A 21,299-nucleotide genomic window follows, 5' to 3' on the forward strand; every position below is an offset into this window, starting at 1 on the left:
CAGGAAGATGTCACCCTTGTCAGAGGTGACTGCAGAATTCAGCCATGAAATCCACCACAAAAAAAGCTTTTCTACCAAGCAAGAAGCAGAAAATTATTTTGTGAAAGGCAAAAGGCTGCATCTTTGAAAGATCTGTTTGTTTCCCATGAGATCTAAATGTAGGCCAGAAGCTGTGGCTGGAGAAAGGCTGTGTGCATCCCGCCTGCCTATCTGCTCTCTTTTTCAAGTGACCTGGCAGAACTTCCCCACTAGTTCCTACAACAGCCTCAAGAAGTTGAAGACTCATGGTACTATAAAGGCTTTTTGTGGTACTTCACAGAAAAATTAAAAGCTGTACTGTTTATCTCCCCTTTCAGGCTATCAAAGAGCAAACTGCTTGTGACTGTCACTAGTGGTGGGAATCACCTTTGGAGTAAAATGTGTTTCCTAGGCTAAACAGCAGCAGCTCCACTATGTGTCATAGTGCTTGGCTCTGGTACTGCTGCTGGGAGCTGGGAACATAGGGAAATAATCCTTAGAAGAAATGGGAGATGCCTTAGTCCTGCAGGACAAGGAACCCCTGGATATTGTACAAAACCTGCTCTGGAACGCTGCCTGCTGCTCAGCAGCCCTGCACTGACACCAGGCTGGAGCCTCTGTGAAGAGGGGGCAGTGTCCATGTGCAGGGATCAGTGCTTGTGTGGGATCAGTGCTGTGCTCTGGGGCTGAGCTGCAGTGCACCTCTGTGCACCTGGCCACTGTGGCTACTCCCTGCCCGTTCCAGTGAGATGTGCCTCCAATGGATGGGTCCCGGAAGGTTCATGTCTGCATCTGCCTTTGGTAACTTATCAAAACTAACAGCATGGAAATGTTGTCATGCAGTTCCTATGGCATTTCCCTGGTGAGGTCTCTTGTGGGTTTAATTCTTTTACTTTACTTTTTATTTACTTTACTTTTACTTTTAATTTCAATTTCATATTAAACTTCAGAAAATCTTCAGGGTGAGATTTGATCTCTACAGTGCAAGGGTGGAAATACCTATGTCAGTATTACCTGAAGCATTCAGTGCAGATAGTCCGGAGCTGGGCTCTCCCAGTCTGGTCACAGAGAGACAGTATTCTGAACAGCATATAAAACCTGAAGGAAAAGATTGTGGGCTTGTTGTGTAGAGCCCATGACAGCACAGAATTTGGAGAACCGAACCCCCATGCTGTGAGCCACTCATTCTGTGCTCCTGGCTTTGTGAAATCCTCTTCCCTCCCTAAACTTACTGTCAGATTCCCTCACGATGCCCCAGTCCCTCCGTGCAGAAAGACCAGAGATGCCCCATGAGAGGAGCAGAGCAGGGCAGGGCAGCCTTTGCTGCTGGTGGCTGTCGGCAGCAGTGGAGTGGGGTCACACAAGGTGTCTCTTCCCAGCACTGGCACTGGTGGACACAAATTAATTTCTCTTGCCTACAGAAGACACTTTTTTATTCCCTCTACTTGTTACTGTGCTACAGCACAACAAATTCTCTTTATTGGCACTGCCTGACAGTAGGTGCCCTGATTCCCTGACATCACCTCTTGGCACAAGCTCACCTCAGTTCCCTGGGTCTGTTACAGGGCCCTTCTTCAAGTGCACAGCCCTTTCCATATTTGTGCTCAACCCAAGTGTGGAATCGACACAGGCATGAGAGTCTTACTTTAGAAACAAACCCAAACACCTTGGCTCAACCCAGGCCGTTGTACCAGGTGCTCACCTTGTCCCACAGAGCATGTGATGCTCCAGCACAGCCCTGATTTCCACACAGCCATCTGAAGTGTGGCTGTATCATTCTGGGAACAGCAGTGGAAGAGCTGTTACATTTGAAAGCAGGTTTTATTTTCACAAAATGGTATCAGAATGTAAAATTTTTCCTGTTCATTTTAGGGCAAATGACAGCTAGCAAGAGTCACTAAAAAGCTGCAGTTGATGGGGTGGGCTGAGTTGGCTGTTGGAGAAGTAGGGGTGGTGTGATCTGGGTTTTGCTTGGTTTATGGCATTGCAGTTTTGGCCCGAGGGTGCAGGACCATTGAACTCCTGTGATTCAGGGTACTGTCAGGCTAGTCCAAAGCCCAGTGAAGGCAGTCAGAGACTCTGTAATGTAATGGGCTTTGCATCCAGCCTCAGGAGCACCGTACCACTCTCTGCTTTCAAAAATGAATGACTGTTTTTTCTATTGCTGTACCATCTCTTCCAGGTTTTACTGTTGAGTTTTCTTAGCACATATTCACTTGATTGATTTTACAAATAATACCTTACTTTATTTTGTCCATAAACCCAGATATTCTAAAACTGGTTTTCCAGGACCTACTGAAAACAGCAGATGACTTTCCATTGCCCTCAGAAAGCACTGGGTACTCCTGTTCACTCCACGCCATTACATTTTTCCTTAGCATTGCATGTTTCCTTGCTTGAACAAGCAATCCATGGCACCAGCAGATGCCCAGGTGAACATTTGGCAGGCCACTGCACACACCTCTGTAGTGAACACAGGTGGTGGACTGTGCTGATTCAGTGTCCTGCACAGAGATTTCAGAATTTTTTTTTTAAACTTAGGCCACTAATCCCTATAGGTTTAAACTGATCCCCTGTTCAGTACCCAGGGAGCTTCACTGGTGCTCAGAGAAAAGCAGTAATGGTTCAGCACAGTGCTGGTTTTGGGGAAGGGTGAGAATACCTTCCAGCAGAGGAAGGTATTCTCTGCCTTTGGGGCTGATGCTGTCCTACCTGAGACCAGGTAGTGCAGCCAGCCTCCACACCTCTTTGCCTGGCCTGCTCCCAACACTGGTTGTTGGTGGTTTGCAGCATGCTCTCTGCGTGATTTCTTCTTTAATCTTCTGTTGTTTTCCATCTTCGAGCTGTCCCGCTAGAGTGTTGCCCTCATTGCTTCCCACTTGCTCTTATCCCTCTTCTTCTGTCCCTCTTCTTATCCCTCCTCTTATCCTCCAGTCCTTTTTTCTCCCTTAGCCGTGTGCACATTGTCCCAACCTTAGCAGACATCAAAGAGATGTAAAGGATTGGATGTCCCTTTTGTAAGTCGATCACCTTGCCTTGTCACTGTGAATAATCATAGGTCTCCAGGCTGCAGGCAGCCCTGAGGTGGAGGAGCACCTCCACTACCGGTGGGTCAGTGGTGCCAAATTTGAGCAGAGCTAACTGCTTTGGTTCAGTAATACCCTGCAGCAGCAGATTTTACAGGTTAATTCCAAACCACTATGAAGAGTCGCACCTTTTTGTGCTGCGTGTTGATTGGCCTTTGATTCCCCCTCCTCCCCGAGTCCTGGGGCAGCAGCACACCCGTTATTTTTCATGTAATTTTGGTGCCCATTTCTTGATTGCTTCTTGTCATATCATTCTTTCCAGTCCAAATTATTTCAGTCATTTCAGTCTTGATTTTTCGTTTAATTTCATTTGTGTAGAACTGGCCTTTGTTCCACGTGTTGACCTCCAGCACACTCCACAAAAGCATCTGTGGTGCAGCATTTGCATGTGTAAAGAGGTGCAAGAGCCAGGAAAGCAGACACAGGTCTTTGCAGGGAGGAGCTGGTGCTGAGCCCTTGTTGCTCCTCTTCCCTCGGGAGGCTGGAGGAGGCTGTGGGGCCAGCGGGAGCAAAGTGCCCTCAGGGGCCTTCTCCCTCGGTCCGGGGATGCTACACCCTTGGCCACCACGTGCTCGCACATATTTCCACTGAGGTGGGAAGATCTGTCAGAAGCTGATGAAACAATCACTGAACTGGGAATTGGATCAAATTGGGAATTTGAATTGCCCAAAGCCCAAGTGAAGTGATGGACAAATGGCAGGGAAGAACTGCTGCTTTTAAGCTGTTGGAGCAACAGCTGAGCTCCCAGCCAGCAGGATGGTCACTACCTCCATATAATTTACCAGGCTCCAAAGTACGCTTTAAATACATGAATAGTCATGAGCTGCAGGGAGCAGCTGAGCCGCTGTAGCTGAATTTCAGCCTCAGCAAAGACAGGTGAGAAGTGAAGCTGAACTGACAACTCCATCTCGTATCATGTGCGAGGCGACAGCGAAGCCTGAGATCTCCTGTGAGATCAGAGTGATCTGAGGCCACGAGTGAAGATTAGGGCTCGGAACATCTTCTCTTACATCAGTAGGCTTTGTTTATTGCAACCAGCTATTTTGATTTCTTAATCCAGGAGTAAAGCCTTCTGGCATTGAGCTTGTGGGATAATAAATGAAGAGATAATTCAGTGCAGTGGGAACTTCTCGATCAGCTCAAACAGATTCAACACTAACACCATGTGGTTTTCTGTGGAGGTGTATGTGGGTACCTGTTGCCTTTGCTCTCTTGCTGACAATACATAAGCCTAAGTAGGTCAAACAGGAACAATACTCATTTTTAAAAGAGAACTATAACCATTTCTAGTTTCTCTCTCTCCCACTCTTTTTTTTTTTTTTTCCCCAGGACTTTAATCTTTTATATGAAGAAGCAAAGTATTACCAGCTGCAGCCAATGATTAAGGAACTTGAGCGATGGAAACAAGAGAAAGAACAAAGGAAACATTTCCAGCCTTGTGACTGCTTGGTTGTAAGAGTGACTCCAGATCTGGGGGAAAGAATTGCATTGAGCGGGGAGAAGGCTTTGATAGAAGAGATCTTCCCAGAGACTGGGGACGTCATGTGCAACTCTGTAAACGCGGGCTGGAACCAGGACCCCACCCACGTTATCAGGTTTCCCTTGAATGGATACTGCCGGTTGAACTCCGTGCAGGTAATGGCCTTTCCGTGCTGCCTCCTCTGGTGCTGGGGTGCTTTTTCACTATGGCTTGTTCAATTATATGCGAATTATTTGCTTCTGCCCAATTACTTTCAGTGCTTATAGTGCAAGAAAACATTTCTGCCTGGTGAGATCACAGTCTTTCAGGTTTTCCTGAGTCTAAGCAGAAAAATACATTTAGATTTTGTGTATGTTAGTGCCATGCTGGCCTCATAATGGTGTTATACTGATAAATGCTAATTTTTTTCATCAATGTATAGCCTTTGGCAGTATTTTTTTTTTCCTCCAAAGTGCCTCTAGGAAGAATGAGAGAGTTCCAAAAACTACAAAAAAAAAAGTCTCCACACCATTTTATAGAAAATGCAACAATGTGTAAATGCATAATTTATGTCTCACTCATAATTAAATGATGGTGCCTGCGGGATGGACTTAAAAAAATTGATCTCTGCACTTTTTTTTTTTTCTGAAAGGATGTTCTATAAAAATTGCCCAGAGTATTTTAAACAAAAATGTATTTCATTTTATACTCAGAGTTTTGACATTAAGTTTAAAATTAAACATCTGAAACAAAAGAAGATAACTGGACAGATAGGTGGATGGCAGCAGGAATAAATACGTGGTCTGTGTTTAGGCAGCAGCCTGTGGGCAAGCAGTGCCATTTCTCAGGGATCACCAGCACTGCAGCCAGAGCTCTGCTGGTGTGGCTGTCCTGGGGCTGTGGGGAGGAACCAGGCGATGGTGCCGTTAACTTGGCCTTAATTAACACGGGCAAGACAGAGCTCTTGGTTTTTGTGTGTATTCCTCTGGAATACGCTGCAAATGCTCATGTTAGGGGAACTGAAATCAACCTAGAGGGGAGTATTTCCCAAGTTACCATCCTCTGCAGATGGGCTGTGGCTGCAGATGTGAACTGGGCTGTGGGAAATGCCGTGGTTGTCTTGATAAAGTCCCCTTTGGGCAAAAACCCACAGAAGAGCTGGTCCATGGACCAGGCCGGCCAGACTGGCTGGGGAGGGAGGTGCAAGGGAGCAAGGGAGGACAAGAACCTGGAGCTCTTGTACCTGTGTGGTTGTTACACATCAGGCTCAGGCACCCTCTGTCTCCCAGGCTGCCAAGCGACATCTTCAGGGGAGCTGCAGTCACCTGCATATGTAGAGGTGGGTGGAGTCATTTTCAAAACGTGACCCTAATGGTGGCTCCCCCACTGCATGGGCAGCATTCCCAGTGGGTTTGGGTGCTTTTTGGTTCAAGACTCCCAAGTGGTATATTTGGTTGAACTTCACCAGGCTGTGGTTAATTTTGCACAGTCCTTACCAGTTTCACACTTGGCAAGGCTTGGGGTGGGTTTGGCAAGGCTTGGGGTGGGTTTGGCAAGGTTTGGGGTGGGCTGCCCCAAGCCCAGCAGGCTGGGAGTGGTCAGAGGCAACTCTGTTTGCTGGCAGTGGGACAGGGAGATGTCTCCATTGCTGTGCTGGGAGGAGAGGGAGCAGTCTAGCTCAGGTGAGTGGGTAGGGAAGAGCATTTGTGTCCCAGCCATGGGATCCTGCTAGATCCTGCTAGATCACACAAGGAATTAAAAAAACTGAAACAATAAAGGGTCACAGTGAGCCACTGACCAGCTCAGCACTGGCTGGCCAAGCTCTGGATGCCCACATGGTTGAGCACTCAGCTCTCTTTTATCCAGAGTGGTGTAACTCGTAGGATACATGTGCTACCTAAGTAGTAAAACACTAATTACTGTTACTATTTGAATGTGTTTGAATTCAGTCAAAATTTAGACAGAATCAAAGAGTCTCTTTGCAAGTTCATGTTGTGGAAAAAATTTCTGTCAAAGAGTCTACAGTATAAGTAATACTATTAAACTACATCATTTTACTAAATTACATCATTTTACTATATAATTAATAGAAAGTGTTTTCAAACACTTTCTGGAAAATGATGCATTTCTGAGACCAAAGGCTGATGAAATCAGCAGCTAATTAGCATTGGCTCTGATGAACTCTGGTCAGCACACAGGCTCTTCCCCCTCAAAGGATTTTTTTGGCAAAACAATATTAAGTCAAAAGTTGGAAGTACAGGGAGGCAAATGCACAGACTTAAGGGAGATGGGTAGTGGTTGGAAGAGCAGAATTGCTTGCAAAGAATCCCAGAGAGCAACACAAGAAGCCTGTCTGCTGTTTGCTGAGGTGATACATTACTTCTGTCTCCCTAGGCTCTGCTCAATGTATTTGGTAGCACAACTGCAATATTTATAAATTTTTTTCCTATATTTGGAAAATATTTTCATTAAATGCTTTATATCAAGAACTGTGCATACAAAACAAAGAATGTCAACACCTATTAGGCAAAAAAAAATACAGTAACTCCTAATTTTACAGCCATTTGTAATTATATAGAGGTATGGGTTTTTTCAACTCCTTGCAACAGGGTCTGGTGGGAATAATGAATTTATCTTACAGAAAATTCTGTGATGCTGTGAATGTTGAACATTAAGTCTTCATAATTAAGAATGTATTTGTTAATATTCTGCAAAATTTAAATGAAATGCACTAAATGAAAGGATCAGGTTTCCATTTGGAGAACCTTCCAATAAAATCAAATGTGCTTGGAATATTGGAAGACAGCGTGTATTAAATCCTAGCACAAATCCTCTGTTTAATAATGTGCATGTGTCCCTGTACATGGGAGAGTCACAGCTGATACTCAGTTTTTGGCATATTCTCTTTGGAGATTTTCAGGAAAGTAGCTCTGATTTGACTCAGAGATGGTCACTGCTTTCCCCCTGTCTGTACCTTACCCTCAGAAGAAATAATGTGTATAGAATCAAATTCTCCAAATGGAATTTAAACCTGTCCATGTTCAAAATGCTGTTCAGTCTCATGCACAGAAGCACTGAAAGGAGCCTTTCTGCCTAGACCTGAGCTCAGCCTCATCCAAGTGACACAAAACTGCAGTATTTAAACATCCTCAGCATTGTTTACAGGATTTGGCCTGTTCTGTTTCTTACTGAGAAAATTGATGATCCCAAGGTTTTTAATGCCAGATTATAGCCTGCAGTCTGGTCCTTCCAGCACGTACTGAGCAAAAATGAATCACTTTGTTCGGTGTGTGGAGCTCTGAGGTGTAATGTCTATCTGGACTGGGTGTTTGCAGAGAGAGGCTCAGTGAAAAAGAATCCTATTTTAACATGCAGCCTTCCATAGCTTTGGTCTGAGGCAAGCCAAGGGCACCCCCCTGCTTGTTTTGTCTTACAAGCAAATTGATTTAAAAAACTTTTTAGTGAGGATTTTGAAGTCCCGTCTCTCTCAGAAATCTTACCTGTCAATCCTCTGTTCCACTCTCCAGTTCAGTGGGAGAAGCCTCCTTTCCCATGGCTTGTCTCTCATCTTCATCCTGTCAGGGCTAGGAGCAGTGATACATGATACAGGCAGAACACATTCCAGCCTGTGAAACAGCAGCCTGCTGGTGTCTTATTCCTCCTTCCGTCTCAGACTCCTCCTGCCTTCCTCTGTGAGGAGGAACAGTGTTGGTATCTGCACCCCATTTTGGAACTATAGGCTGCATACAGCCTGGACAAATAAGAGAGACGGAAGCTTTCTTTTTCTCTATCTTAAAGGTATTTTATTAACCCACTCTCCTGCCTCTTCTTTTCATCTCTCCTGGTTCGTTTTTCTTCCATGCTCTGGTGTGCTTTTTTGATCTTTCAGATCTACAACTTTCCTGCAGTGTAGAGTATGTAAAAATCAGGGCAAAAGTCAGGGAGATTTGGCAGATGGGACTTTCTGAGAATGTTAAGTCCCTGTGTCCCAGGGCCAGGCAGAACTCCTCAGGCAAGTTGATTTTCAGCAGACTCGGCATGGCTTAGGCAAAGCTCTGCTGGAGCAGCCCCTTTCCTTTGCCCGTCCTTAGAGCCAGGGTAGCAAAAGTAAAACATTTTAGTTACCCCTGAAAAGCCAAACCCTGGATTAAGTGCAGATGGATAACACAGGCAGATGGATAACACAAGGAGGGATCAAACGGATTAAAACCAGCAAATGCTGCTGCCATGGTTTGCACTGCACTACGACACCACCTTGGACACAGCTGTCCTTCCAAAATCATGTCTGGGAAAAGCAAAGCCAACACTCAGGCAAAAGAAGTGGTGCACTAAGAAATGCAGCGTAGCCTCAGGTGGGTGTGTGTGAGGGCGAGGGCAGTGCTCTGTGTGCAGCTCCTCAGTCGCTGTAACCATGGACGTGCTCACAGCGAAGCTGAACGGAGACCAAACTCCTTGTGTAGCCTCAGCCCAGGAAAGTACGACATGAGTGTCTGAAGGTGGATGTATTGCTCAGGCACCTCTGTAGGATGAATGAACAAGTTTGTAAAGGGCTTGGTCCAGGTCGCTGTGGGTGCAGAGAGGTGTCACACGAGGCTGGTGCTGCCAGTTTTAATAATTAAAACCATCGGGTCACTTCCCTGTTCCACGTGCTGCCACAGTGGGAGCCATACCCTGGGTGAGGCTCTTGGAGGACACTACAGGCTGCTCCCTTCGATGGCATTTATCAGTAGAGAAGAACACAGGAACCATTTTTCCAGGCTGCTGCCCAGGACTGAGGAGAGCCAGAGTGGGTCCTGCCTTGTGACCTGCCCAAGGTGGATCTGGCATCTGCTCTCACCTGACTCTGGGAAAAGCCTGGTGTGTCCTGCTCTGCTGGGAAGCCAAATACCAACACACGCTCACGCATGTGGAAACACGTCCCCGATCCATTGCCAGGATCAGTATATCCTGGGGAAATGTGCTGTGTGACAGTCGCAGAAATTAAAGTTGCCTCTGGGTTCCTTAAATTCATGCATCTAAATTGCACCAACTTTTCTTAAGGAGTAGAAAGAGAAAATACATATTTGGGCAGTACAGATTAACCTCTTTCTTGGGCCAGAACATTTCCCTGTTGTCCACATCCTGGCTCTGCATCCTGTCCCTGCCATGCTTTGCTCCCTTCCAGCGAGGGCAAACAGCTGTGATTACCACGAAGATCTGGTGGATGTGTCATTCGAACTCCTAATACATTTTCATCTGCCAAGGAAGAGCTTCTCAGCCCCCCTCTCTCTAAGACTGTTCATATTACTAATGAATAATTGGCATTTTTTATTACAGCTTAAACCTGATGTTGCTTTCGATAAGCAGTAAGAGAGAGCATCAATATCACCACAGTCCAGTATTTTACTATATAATATACTAAGCTGCTCTGCAGAGTGCTTATTTCTTTGATTAATTTTTGTTTTCTACAGAGGTTTGCTGAGAGCGAGACTTTAATCACAGTACAGTCATTTAACAATAACTTATAGAATTATAGCTGAATAATATTCATTCAACGAGGACTCGAAAGACAAAATCCATCATTTAGATCTGGTGCTTCCGAATGCTTTTATCACTAAAATTTGCTAAATATTAATCTGATTTTTTTCCCTCCACATTGCAGGTGCTCGAAAGATTATTTCAGAAGGGATTTAACGTGGCAGCTTCCTGTGGTGGTGGGGTAGATTCCTCCCAGTTCAGCGAATACGTGCTGTGTCGCGAAGACAGACGACCACAGCCCACCCCAACAATCAGAATAAAACAGGAGCCCCTGGACTAGACCTTCCCTGTGCCCCCTTTGTAACCGTAGAAGTGTTTAATAGTCCCTTATGTGAAACACTAAGGATTTGCAAAACAGTATTAGCAAACAGACTTTGACTTTATGTTGCCAATTAGTGGTACTCTGAAACTACCTGTCACATAGCCAGCCATGGAATGCATTTGAAAAACCAGTTGTCCGTCGTCCACAGTGACGTTCCTGAGCACACCCAGCGTGGCGGGTCTGGGATGTACTCTGGGCTGGCCAGCAGTGGTGTGGAACAGGCAAAGCTTCGGAAACGCTGGCCCTGGACTGGGCTTCTGCAGCAAGAGCCATGGAAGCAGTGGAACAGACCAGCAGGAGCAGTGGTCCCGACAGCTGCCCAGGGACACCCCAGAGCTGCGCTGTGGGGACGGGGGCGTCTGCGGGAGGAAGAACCCTAAAAACTGCACTGAGATTCTTCCCTGACTGCTGCCCCTCCTCCATATCAGACGTGCTTTACAGCCCCAGCATCACAGTCACCTGGTGATTGTACTCACCCACATGAGCAAATGGCTTATTTTTATACTACATTTCCAACTGAGGTCTCTCTCTGTGAACAGGATCCAGCACCAGAAAAGGACCGATTCATAGTCACTGGTGCTCAGTACTAAACCCCCACCCCCCAAACCAAACAAAATAAGTGACAAGAAATTAGGCCCACTTACGGCAATATTTGCAACAGTAGGGATCTGGAAGCACAAAATAAAATGCTAAATAAATCCACCATCACACAAGGGTCACATACTTGACATGGAGCTGTAGCTCTTCTAAAGCCAGTCTTGTTTTGACACAGCAACTGTTAAGTTTTGCATCATCAAAGAAGCATGGTTCTGCCAAGCAAGCCACCCCTTGTTAATCATTTACTAACCATGTTAGAAGCCCACATTTAGCAGGAAAGTTTTAAGAATTTTGGACAAGCCCACTCTTTATGGGTCTGGAATTCTTGCAAAGAGTTGTTAAAATCCTGTATTGCCATTGCCGGATGAAAGCAGGCAGCCTTTTGCTTAAATTGTTTTTTTATTCTAAATTATTATTTAGATTTTTAACTGTGTAGCTGCCCTCTATCTGTGTAACTTTCTCTGTAACAAAGTCAGGGGTCTGTCAGCAGGAGGGTCCTGCTTCTGCCAGGACTTGGCACTGACTCACAGGGCTTCCTAACTCAGGAGACAGCACCGTGTTTGCAGGTGCAAGGTTATAAATAGCATTCTGCTAAATCCTGTTTATTGCTGTTTAGCATGATTGGGTCCTCAATCACTAATTCATGTGTTAATCACAATTTAGTTTCTCCCACATTAATTTATAGAATATTGTTGTAGATGCTGAATTTTAATTAAACTCTTTTTAGATGCATAAATATGGCCATATGGAACAAGGTACAGAGTATTAAGTGGTCAACAGTTCTTTAATGCAAATTGATTGCAATCAGGCAAAATTTAAGTCATGTTTAAGACTAGTATTTTCAAAAGCAATGAGCTGTACTGACTATCCAAGGTAAAATCTAGGCAGGGGTCTAATTTTTGGAAAAGGGCTGGATACCTGTCCATGGAAAATCAGACCTCTGCAGGTTTTCTCACCTTGGTCACCACACTCGGAAATCTCTAATGGCAATCCTGGCCACTTGGCCTGCTACCGTAACAGAACAGTTGAGCAAATCTGTCTACTTTAAGAGTTGTAAAGTTATTTTATTTTGTGGTTTTATACTTGTACGACATTCTAAAGTCGCTAGGCATTGCCATATTTGAATATATGGCACAGCATTCACCTTTGTATGTAAGATATCTGTAGAATTGTATATTATACATTTAATATTGTAAAGAACTTAACGTATAATTGTCATGTATTTGTGTATGCACATTTCTTATACAGTACTTCATGCCATAAACATTTCTGTAAAGTAAATGAACAAAAACAAGCACGTAGGGTGGAACAATCACTGTATCTCCCATGTTGTTTGAAAGAGGTGAGAATTTTTGATTGCGTCTTCTCCAGCCTTTTTCTCCATTCAGCTTGATGTAGCCATGTCTTACAAAAAGATAAAAGTGTTTTATTTATTACTTTCATACCTTTAAGTCCAAAGTATCCTTCACGAGTCTGTTCAGGTTCTTGTTTTTATCCTGTAGCCACTCCTGCCCTGCCCTCCGGCACGGGGTGAGCCGAGTGCTTCCGGCAGCACGTCCTGTCCGGTTCTTACCTCTCAGCCAGGGAATAAAGGTGATATTCCATTCCAGGGGCCTGCTCCTGCCCCTGGTGCTCTCCCCAGGCAGCTCTGAGGAGCGCAGAGTGGGATGGTGCTTTTACACATCTGTGGAACGTTGGAAGTATTTGTGGTTGGTTGGTTGGTTGGTTTTTCCTCAGTTTGGTGTTTACTGTATTCTTTTACGGCTCAATAAAGCAGCTCCTGTAGTTGGGGCAGCTTTGCTGAGGTGGCATTGGAAAGGGTTCCAGGCTGCGCCAGCCGAGTTAAATGTGAACTTGAGATGGAAAGTTTAAACCATGACATCATAGCATTGACTGCAAAACAGCACAAAGGCAAGGAAGACATGTGGAAACAATCACTTTCTTAGAACAAAAATGCCTTTAAAAAAAAAAAAGTTAAGCCTAGGACATGTTCTTTTAGTTAGTAACTTCAGGTCACCTATTTAAAGATTATTACAGTTTCATTTATATCTTTTTTACTTATTTCCCTATATTTTTAGGCAGCAATATCAGCAAGAACTGATTTGAATATTTACTTCTGGCCTTAAACCATAGCAACATAACTTAATGAAGAACGTTGCTCAGCATCGCTAAGATGTTTTAAAGCACCACAGAACCCCAGTGAAGCTGTGGTGTGCAGCCAGCACAGGTTTGTGTGGCGAAGGCCAAGAAGCAAAGCACAGCCTGGTTTTTCACCTAAACCCATTGAACAAAACTCTTCTGATTCGCTGTTGCTAAGCACTGGCCCCGTGCCTGACAAGCACGAGGCTTCACGAGCACTTTGTGTCCAGGCTGTCACAGCTCCAGTCCAGACAGAAAGCGAAAGAGAACGTTCTGTTGTGCTTGTTGGACTCATCGCTCCCGAGAAAGCCACTGCTGAGTACATCCATTCTCTGTACTAATGGCATCGAGGTTTGTTGACAATTTTATTAGATGTTTCACAAAGGATAAGAATCAGCACAACAAAACATTGAAGTATTTGGTTTTAATATTTCTTTGTGGGTATTCTGTTAATATTTTAATGCAAAATGTTTCTGACCAGTGCTTAAGAACTACAAGACAATGTGAAATTCATGTTTGATAAATTAATACTGTATGTCACTCGATGTGTTACTTTAGTAAATTGTTTTATTTCTTTACAAAATAAGTACAAATAAGGGAGTATGTTTTCACACAAATTGGGGGTATTTACCAGTATGTACAGAAATCATCAAAATAACGTAACTCTAATAAACACAAGGCCTTTATAAACAATATGTACAAATTATCAATACATTTAAAACGTAACTTTACACTTCCTGGCCTTAAATACCTTATGAATAATCTTTTGGCTAAATAGCAGCAGTATAAATTTTCTTCTGCTTTTCATAAACCTTAAAAAATAATTAAAACCTTTGTTTTTAAAACTATTGGACAAATAGTTCTATTTGTGCTTTCGCTATGGTTTCCCATCAAAAAAAATATTGCCTCAAAAAAGTGGCAAGCATAACATAGTAAAAATGGAAAAGATAAATAAGCAAATGTGTCCCTTCTGTGGTGACTGGTAACACTGTTAGCTCTGAAGCACAGCTCGTGCCCACCTGCCTGTTCGTGCCCTATTCGATCCCCATTTCACAGGCTCACACTGACATCGCTTGGCTTCCGTGTGGGCCCAAATTCTGCTTCAGCAAAGCATTTAAAAGGCATTCACCCCACCTTTAGGTACTTACAGCTGCTCCTTATGCTTAAAGCCACGTGCCTGTTCAGGAGCCTCTCCGGACTGGAGGCCTTGGTCCAGTTGTCCAAGGCAAAGGTGTCCCCACTCCAGGTGGCACCAGGCTGCCCGGGCTCACCTGCTCTCCCCACTCCAGGAGTGGAAGCGGCCCCCAGAAACCTCTACAGTGACTTTAAAAATCCATATAGAATACTCTAAAATCTTTACTGAACAATATTATCTTTTAAAACCACCATTAAACCATACTCTTTGCAATAAATAAATTAGTATTTTTCTAGAAAATAAAACCCAGCTTTGAATCCTGTTACTAACCAGCTGCTACAAATGCGCAAAAGGTTGATGAGATTTAGAAAACAACTGGAAGCAAGTCAAGGTAACTCAGCTGAGACCCAGCACACAGATTTCATACACTTAAGATTTGGTTCAGCAAATGGCTCAGGAAATGAGCTGTGCAGTAAAAGCAAAAATCCTAAATATATAAAATTTGTGGGAGTGTGCAGTGGCTAGTCTCTTGGCTGTGCAAAAAATTGCCATTATAACTAAGCTAAAATAGCAACAGGTATCACCATGGTTAGTAAGACAGTGCTAGTAAACTGAAAACAAAACAAGCCCAGCACGAGTGAACACACAGGTGATCACCATGGCTGGGACCCACCCCTGTGAACCTGAACCTGTCCCAGTCCTGGCCAGGAGATGGTTTAGGTGAGCCATTGCATTTGTGTAACTTCAACGTCAGCTACTTCAGCCTTACCTAAAATGGCCAAATGGAGCAAGACTTCAATGTTGATTTTATTTGTGGAGTTAACATTTTAAAACCTTTTGCACATTTTTTTTGGTGGTTTTCATATATATATATTTTTTTTTTTTTTACATAAAGGGAATTTATTGCATGTGTCTGACAATTTTACAAAACAAAATTACTGGAACATTGACTTCTGAAAAAAATAGAAGGCACATTAAAATGACAGCTTTCAATGCAAGTTGAGCTTCTGTGGAGCAATCAGTACAACTGTTGGCTTTATTTAAGCAGAGCTCGGTAGAGCAGCAGAGAATGGCTCATTTCTCGCTCCTGCTCCATGTAGAAGATGAAGTCCCTGAGGTTCACGCGTGTGATTTTCTGCCGGGGGTACTGCCGGGGGGAGGCCGTGCCCAGCCCGGCCTGGCTGCCAGCACACACCCCCACACCCTGCAAGAGAGCACACCAGAGCATGAGTCCTCAGCAGCAAAGGGCCTCCTCCTCTCCCAGGGCTACAACTGCTGGATTCTTTTCAAACAGCTTCAATGCATCATTATGAGCCTCATTCTGTAAACATTACATGAGGGTTTTTTTACTATTATTATTTTTTCTATTCTGAGTCTCTCACCAGGTTAACCTGAGTAAAGGCCACAAGTGCAAACACATGAGGCTAAACCTTGGTCACTTACAACTCGGGACAAATCCATCCTGCTACAGTCATGTTCACTGTGGACATATTTGACCAGGAGCCTTTTAAGAAGAAAACTATTTTCAGCAGGTAAGGCCATTAAGATATCAAATGTGTGTACAATCCTACTGCTCATCCAAGGACTGGGAACAGGTGGGTGGCATATTGGGATGTCCCCAGAGGGACCCCAGTTCTCTCCTTTGGGTCTGCTGAAGAGAAGGGCTCAGTGTGGGGAGATACTCAACGCAAGCAAACAATCAAAAAATTAAATGGAAAAATCACAAAGACTCAGACATTGTGTGATGATAAACACAAACATTAGTGTACCTGTTTCTACAGCTATGTTAAACAATTACATATTTTTTAATTGCTTCATTGGTAGTGAATTACTGAATACCTCATCCTGGCTTTGTATATAGAGAGAAAATTCTTAAACTGGGCCTGGGAACACAGTGATCTGAGTATTTAGAAAAGGAAAGGACATAATTACAGCCCCTGCAGACTCATGGAGTTTAAACTCAAACGTGATGCACACACGTTCAGCCATTTTTTCATCCATCGGAGTCCACTGTTTTTATTAATTCCAATTGGTTTGTAGCAAAATAAAGTGTTCTAACGTAGAAAAATAGGTTTTAATCACTGAAAAGATTTAAGCTATTTTTCAAACCTCTAAGACATCTGGTAAAATTTTCAATATTTTTAATATCCCACATTTAAATGCTGCTCAAACCTACCTTTCTTTCCCCAGGAAATACTTATTCTAGGATCTTGACTCCAGACATTAAGAATACAGTTAAGGGTAATTTTACTACTGAAAAGCTGCAAGGGAAACATACATGGTCTGTTGAGAGTAAGGCATGGCACTGTTTTCCTCTGACCACCACAGTCAGTCTGACTCCTTGCAGAACTGCACTATTCATGTTATTTCTCCCATACCTGCTTATTCAATTACAGCAGTGGGGCAAATCCTGTTCTGTAACCACAAACACAAAAGGCTTCATGGAGTGCAGTGAATGTGGCTCAGCTTGCAGGGAATGGAGGGAGAAGCCCACGACCTTTGAGCACCCAGAGCATTTGAGCCGGAGGATTCTGCTCTCCAGTATGGAGCAGTTTTTGTTAATTAATTGATTGAGCACCGAACCTCACTGCTCATAGGAAATGCAGCTGCAAGGGCTGCTCATCCATGCTGCAGCCAAACACATGCCCAGTGCATAATCCATGTATTCAGCACTGCTTCGAGTTCAGCCTTTAACCCAAACCCCACTTTGCATTCCTAAAAGAAACAGAATCATTTAAACTCTCCCTCTCTGTTTTCCACAGGTTGTACAAAACCATACCTTGACCTGCCTCTCACTGGACTCTGACCATGCACCCACTCTGACAGGGCTGTGCCCACTGGTCCTAAGTCCTTAAGAAACCAGTGTGTGTGTATTTATTTTAAATCAAGCTGACTCAAAAAATACTTCTCCTTCTTCTCTGTTCCCACCATGGTGCATCTCTCCCCTGCCCACAGCACTCATTTCAGATTCATCCTGACCACAGGACCTGTGACAAATACACTTGTAATGAATGTGGCCACCTTAAACTCATTGGAAACTGCTGTCCTTAGCACTCTGGACTGGGAGCATCCCACACACACTTACCCAACAGTCACAGAAAAGCTGCATAACTTTTAACATTTTTTCTTTATAAAAAACTATTTCTTGAGTCAGGTGAGTTACATTGACAGCAAGGAACTGCTCTCTATTTGGACAGAGTAGCTGGAATTAAGATGTGCCAAGTCATATTCATTGCATTTATCACTTGAGATACTGAACTTCTACATAGGAAGAGCATATCCTTAACCAGCACCAGAACATGGCATCAAGTTGTGCACATTGTAACCACAGTTGTGAGCCCATCATTTACCTGATCATGTTCTGGAATTGTTTCACAAGGTGAAAAAAACACATAAAAATTATTTTAGAAATAGAGAAGCACATCTGTAAGCTGATAGAACAGTAATTTATATGTGTCAATATCACTAATCTAATTAAAAAATCACTAATTTAAATTAAAAACCAGTTTGTTTGGTACTGCATTGTATGCAAAATTACTCTGCAGATGCTATATATAAAAAAGTGGACTCCTAAATGCCATAATTATTTAATTGAATACATGAATTCAAGTGTAGTTTAAAATAATGGCCAAGAATAGTGGAAGTGAAGTAATTCAAAATTTTCTCAAGAAAAATCACATTTTTTATCAGCATGACAGATTTTTCATCAACCCAAACAAGCCCCTGTGTTGTCTGTATCTATGGCAACTAATCAGAGTTACACAGATAAAAGCCCTAACAAAAAAAGTAATGGTTTTAAATTGTTTACCTCCTTTATTTCCTGGCCTGCCACACCCAAGTTATTCCCAAATTTCACACACACTCAAATATACATCAATGCTAGTTTTTGTATCAGTGAACTTCTAGTTATAATTTCAGGAAAACTTGAGACATTCCAGACCAGAAAAAACCCATGTAATTTATGTATGAACTCTGTGCCTCTTAATTTTGAGACAGCTTCCAAACATGTGTTCCAGTGACTTCCCTTCTCCTTCCCTCCCAGCCTCTCCTTTCCCCACTGCCCCTCTTCCCGTGCTCCTTCAATCCTTTCTTGTAACACACCTGGCGACTGGTGACTGCCTCGGACCTGGCAGCTGCAAATCCCACAGCACAGCCCAGCACACAGCAGAGAGCAAACAGATTCTCCTGTGCTCTCCCTGCGGGCCTCCAGGGCTGGGGAGCACCTGAGACTCCCCCCAGCTCCTACTCCCGGCCAGGGCTGAAGAGAAAATCAATTCATGGAAAATCACAGGCAGGAATTTGTAACCCTGCCATGGTGCTGTGCTCTCCATTAACCTGTAATCCCAGACCCACTGAGACAGCCACAGTCTGTCTGCCGGAACAGCTTTACTGCACTTCAGCCCTGTGAGCTGATGGGGATAGAGCTCACAGCATTCCAAATAACAGTGTTGGACTGACAAGCTTAATTCAACTGTTGGAAGCTACCTAGCTTGAAATTACGGCTTCAGAAGAATCACAGTAATTACTCGTTCAGTATGCATACTTTGAAGCAATTCTGAATTTATGTCAGATGTGACACAACATTTGGGCCACCTTTCTCAGCCTGTTTGCTATTTTCATGATTTTCCTGTATGAGAAAACTCCTGCTGTATTGCAGAGGGAAATATAAACAGTTCAGAATAAAATCTTGACCGAAGCCTTGGTAGATCACTAGCTAAATATACAACAGTCTGCCACAGAAACACGCTCTCCCAGTGACAGGGAGACTACAAGCCCTGTGCAGAGAGAGGCCAACAAAACCTCCTTTGTGTCACAGTTCTCAGCACTACTGAGAACAGCAAATGCAGCTCCTCTACAGAGTGTGCATCACCTCTTACCTCTCCAGGAACAGTGTGTGCTCTTCACCAACCACCAAGTCCCCCTTGCCTCCCAAACCTTCACCTATCTGGAAACTGTGTCGGAGCTACTCCATGGTCAGCTCTTGTCCCATCCTCAGGTGACACAGGTGGGTCCCCACGTGGCCCCCGGGGCTGCAGGAGCTCCTCAGCCCCCAGGGATGGGTGACCCCAAGCCAGGTGCACCCCAGAGCTCACAGTGCAGCCTGTTCCTCTGGAGAGCCCAGCCAGCCTCTCTTTGCTGTACCCAAGCCAACAGTACCCACAGAAGCTGTAGGGACTGAAAATCTCAAGCTCCTTCCTACCTCTGTTCTCCTTCTGCTGGGCCCCACCACTCAACTGGATCCCTAAGGATTCGTAAAGGTTTAAAGGCTGCTGGGAAAGGGGACTGAGGCAGACAGACACACCTTTTTCAAAATGATTGTGGGCAAACTCGCCCACCACTCACAAAGTAGAAGCGTCTTTGTGCATGAAATTACAATAGTTACAGCAGCAGGTGGATGGAAATCAAAGTGGGTAAGTCCCAAAAATGTGCTGTTCCCTGCTCGAGATAGAAGTCCTTTCACAGAAGAAAGCAAATGTAATACAGAATCTACACTTATTTTTATAACAATTTCTACTGTTGAACAATTTTTTTTTTTTTCTTCACAAACCTGCATCTCTTCAACTTTGAATTACAGAACCATGGAAATAAAATACAATATTCTTGTCAGGGAACAGAAAGATAAGGGCAAGTAGCAGATTGCATTTAATATTTTATCCATCCTTCCTTCACCAAAAAACAATTCAGTGCTGACATCTCTGCTTTGAACAGAGTCTTGATCTGCGGCTATTGCTTCTCTGTGAGCCAGAGACAAGGCAATAATGATAAAAGATCCGCTGGGTTTCTTCCCAGGCTACATGGCACATCCTTGTGGCAGACTTCACTTCAAGCCAAAGTCTGAAAGTGGGAATCATACAGCAACAATTCAAAGCCAAGCTATCTATATACCAGGAATTTTGTCTCTGCAAGCTCCGTGCACTGCAGAGGAGTGGGAAGATAAGGTATCTATTAGTCTGCTTTTATGAACAAGAGGTCTTGAATCACAAGAAACATTCTGGAGATATTCTGCAGCAATTATGTTTTTACTTGCATAAAATGCTATTAGATCTTTGGCTGAGAGGCACATGAAAAACAGGTATAATACTATGTATGATTAGCTGTCCCACATAAATTAGGGTTTAATTCAACACCTACTGAGGCTAACAGTAACAATTTCACTGAAACATCCTAAAATTAAGATGCCTCTAAAGTACAGAAATGTAATAACTGTTCATCAGCACCTCAAAGATTAACAATGCTATAGGAAATATAATTATATCTACAAAAATACCGTGCATCTTCATATGTGCAACATGGTGACTCTACCAGTGTCTTTAGAAAGATTCATCACCAAAAGCTATCATTTAGGCCTTCAGATGAGCAGCATTTACAGGGAGGAGTAGATCCCATGCTTTCTTCGGAAGCTGGTTATTTTCATTTGCCAACATTTTCACCCTGTACTATTTTAGTGCAACTGTTCCTACAGACTGTTTTGGCACCCGTTCACTTGCTACACCCTTCTGGATGCAAATGCATCTCCTTTCCCCTGGGCACATAAACACACACCTCGCCCTGCAGACAAACATCAGAAAAACTGATTTGCACAAGTACTTACAAGTACTTCAAATACCAACACAATTGCAACATTTCAAAGACAGCGTGCAGTAATTTTTAAATTAAGAAATAATAAGGAGAAGGTAAATCACACTAAGTCATGGATACAGTGAAAATTTTTTCTTCAGATGTGATCACCTCAGTTTATAATTACCTGATGTTATTTGAACCCAAAGAAATGGGCTGCCATTACAAGCAGAAGACTTTATATGTACCTGCTCCTCGCCTTTATTACATTACGCCAAGTCACATATGCAAGTACTATTATAATAAAAAACCTGCTTGGTAAAGCAGCATCAAACCAAAATCCTCCAGTTGAGGGAACTGGGCATCAATTCCAATCTCACCACTTATTGCTCCCTCTAAGACAGCATTTCCCCCCCAGCTGAATGAGAGCAGGGGCAAAAAGCAGGCTAGGAGGCATTTCAGTGAGAA

General features: G+C 43.6%; 2 protein-coding genes across 3 annotated transcripts in view; one reads left to right on the forward strand and one right to left on the reverse strand.

The window, feature by feature from the left end:
* Window positions 1-11,621, forward strand: part of KCTD15 (potassium channel tetramerization domain containing 15) — a gene marked incomplete at its 5' end in the record, with an annotated part of 42,660 nt that extends 31,039 nt beyond the window's left edge. For both annotated transcript variants that reach the window (XM_082289783.1, XM_082289784.1), the window contains 2 exons: window positions 4,434-4,739; window positions 10,205-11,621. In XM_082289783.1, the coding sequence (XP_082145909.1) occupies window positions 4,434-4,739; window positions 10,205-10,360 (462 nt within the window). In that variant the 3' untranslated portion in view covers window positions 10,361-11,621. The remainder of the gene's footprint in view (window positions 1-4,433; window positions 4,740-10,204) is intronic.
* Window positions 11,622-13,615: 1,994 nt separating this feature from the next.
* Window positions 13,616-21,299, reverse strand: part of LOC309577712 (transcription initiation factor TFIID subunit 4-like) — a gene marked incomplete at its 5' end in the record, with an annotated part of 145,831 nt that continues 138,147 nt past the window's right edge. The window contains one exon of the mRNA XM_082289897.1: window positions 13,616-15,477. Within this exon, the coding sequence (XP_082146023.1) occupies window positions 15,310-15,477 (168 nt within the window). The 3' untranslated portion in view covers window positions 13,616-15,309. The remainder of the gene's footprint in view (window positions 15,478-21,299) is intronic.

Source organism: Coloeus monedula (assembly GCF_965178545.1).
Source record: "Coloeus monedula genome assembly, chromosome: 13".
NCBI lineage: Eukaryota > Metazoa > Chordata > Aves > Passeriformes > Corvidae > Coloeus > Coloeus monedula.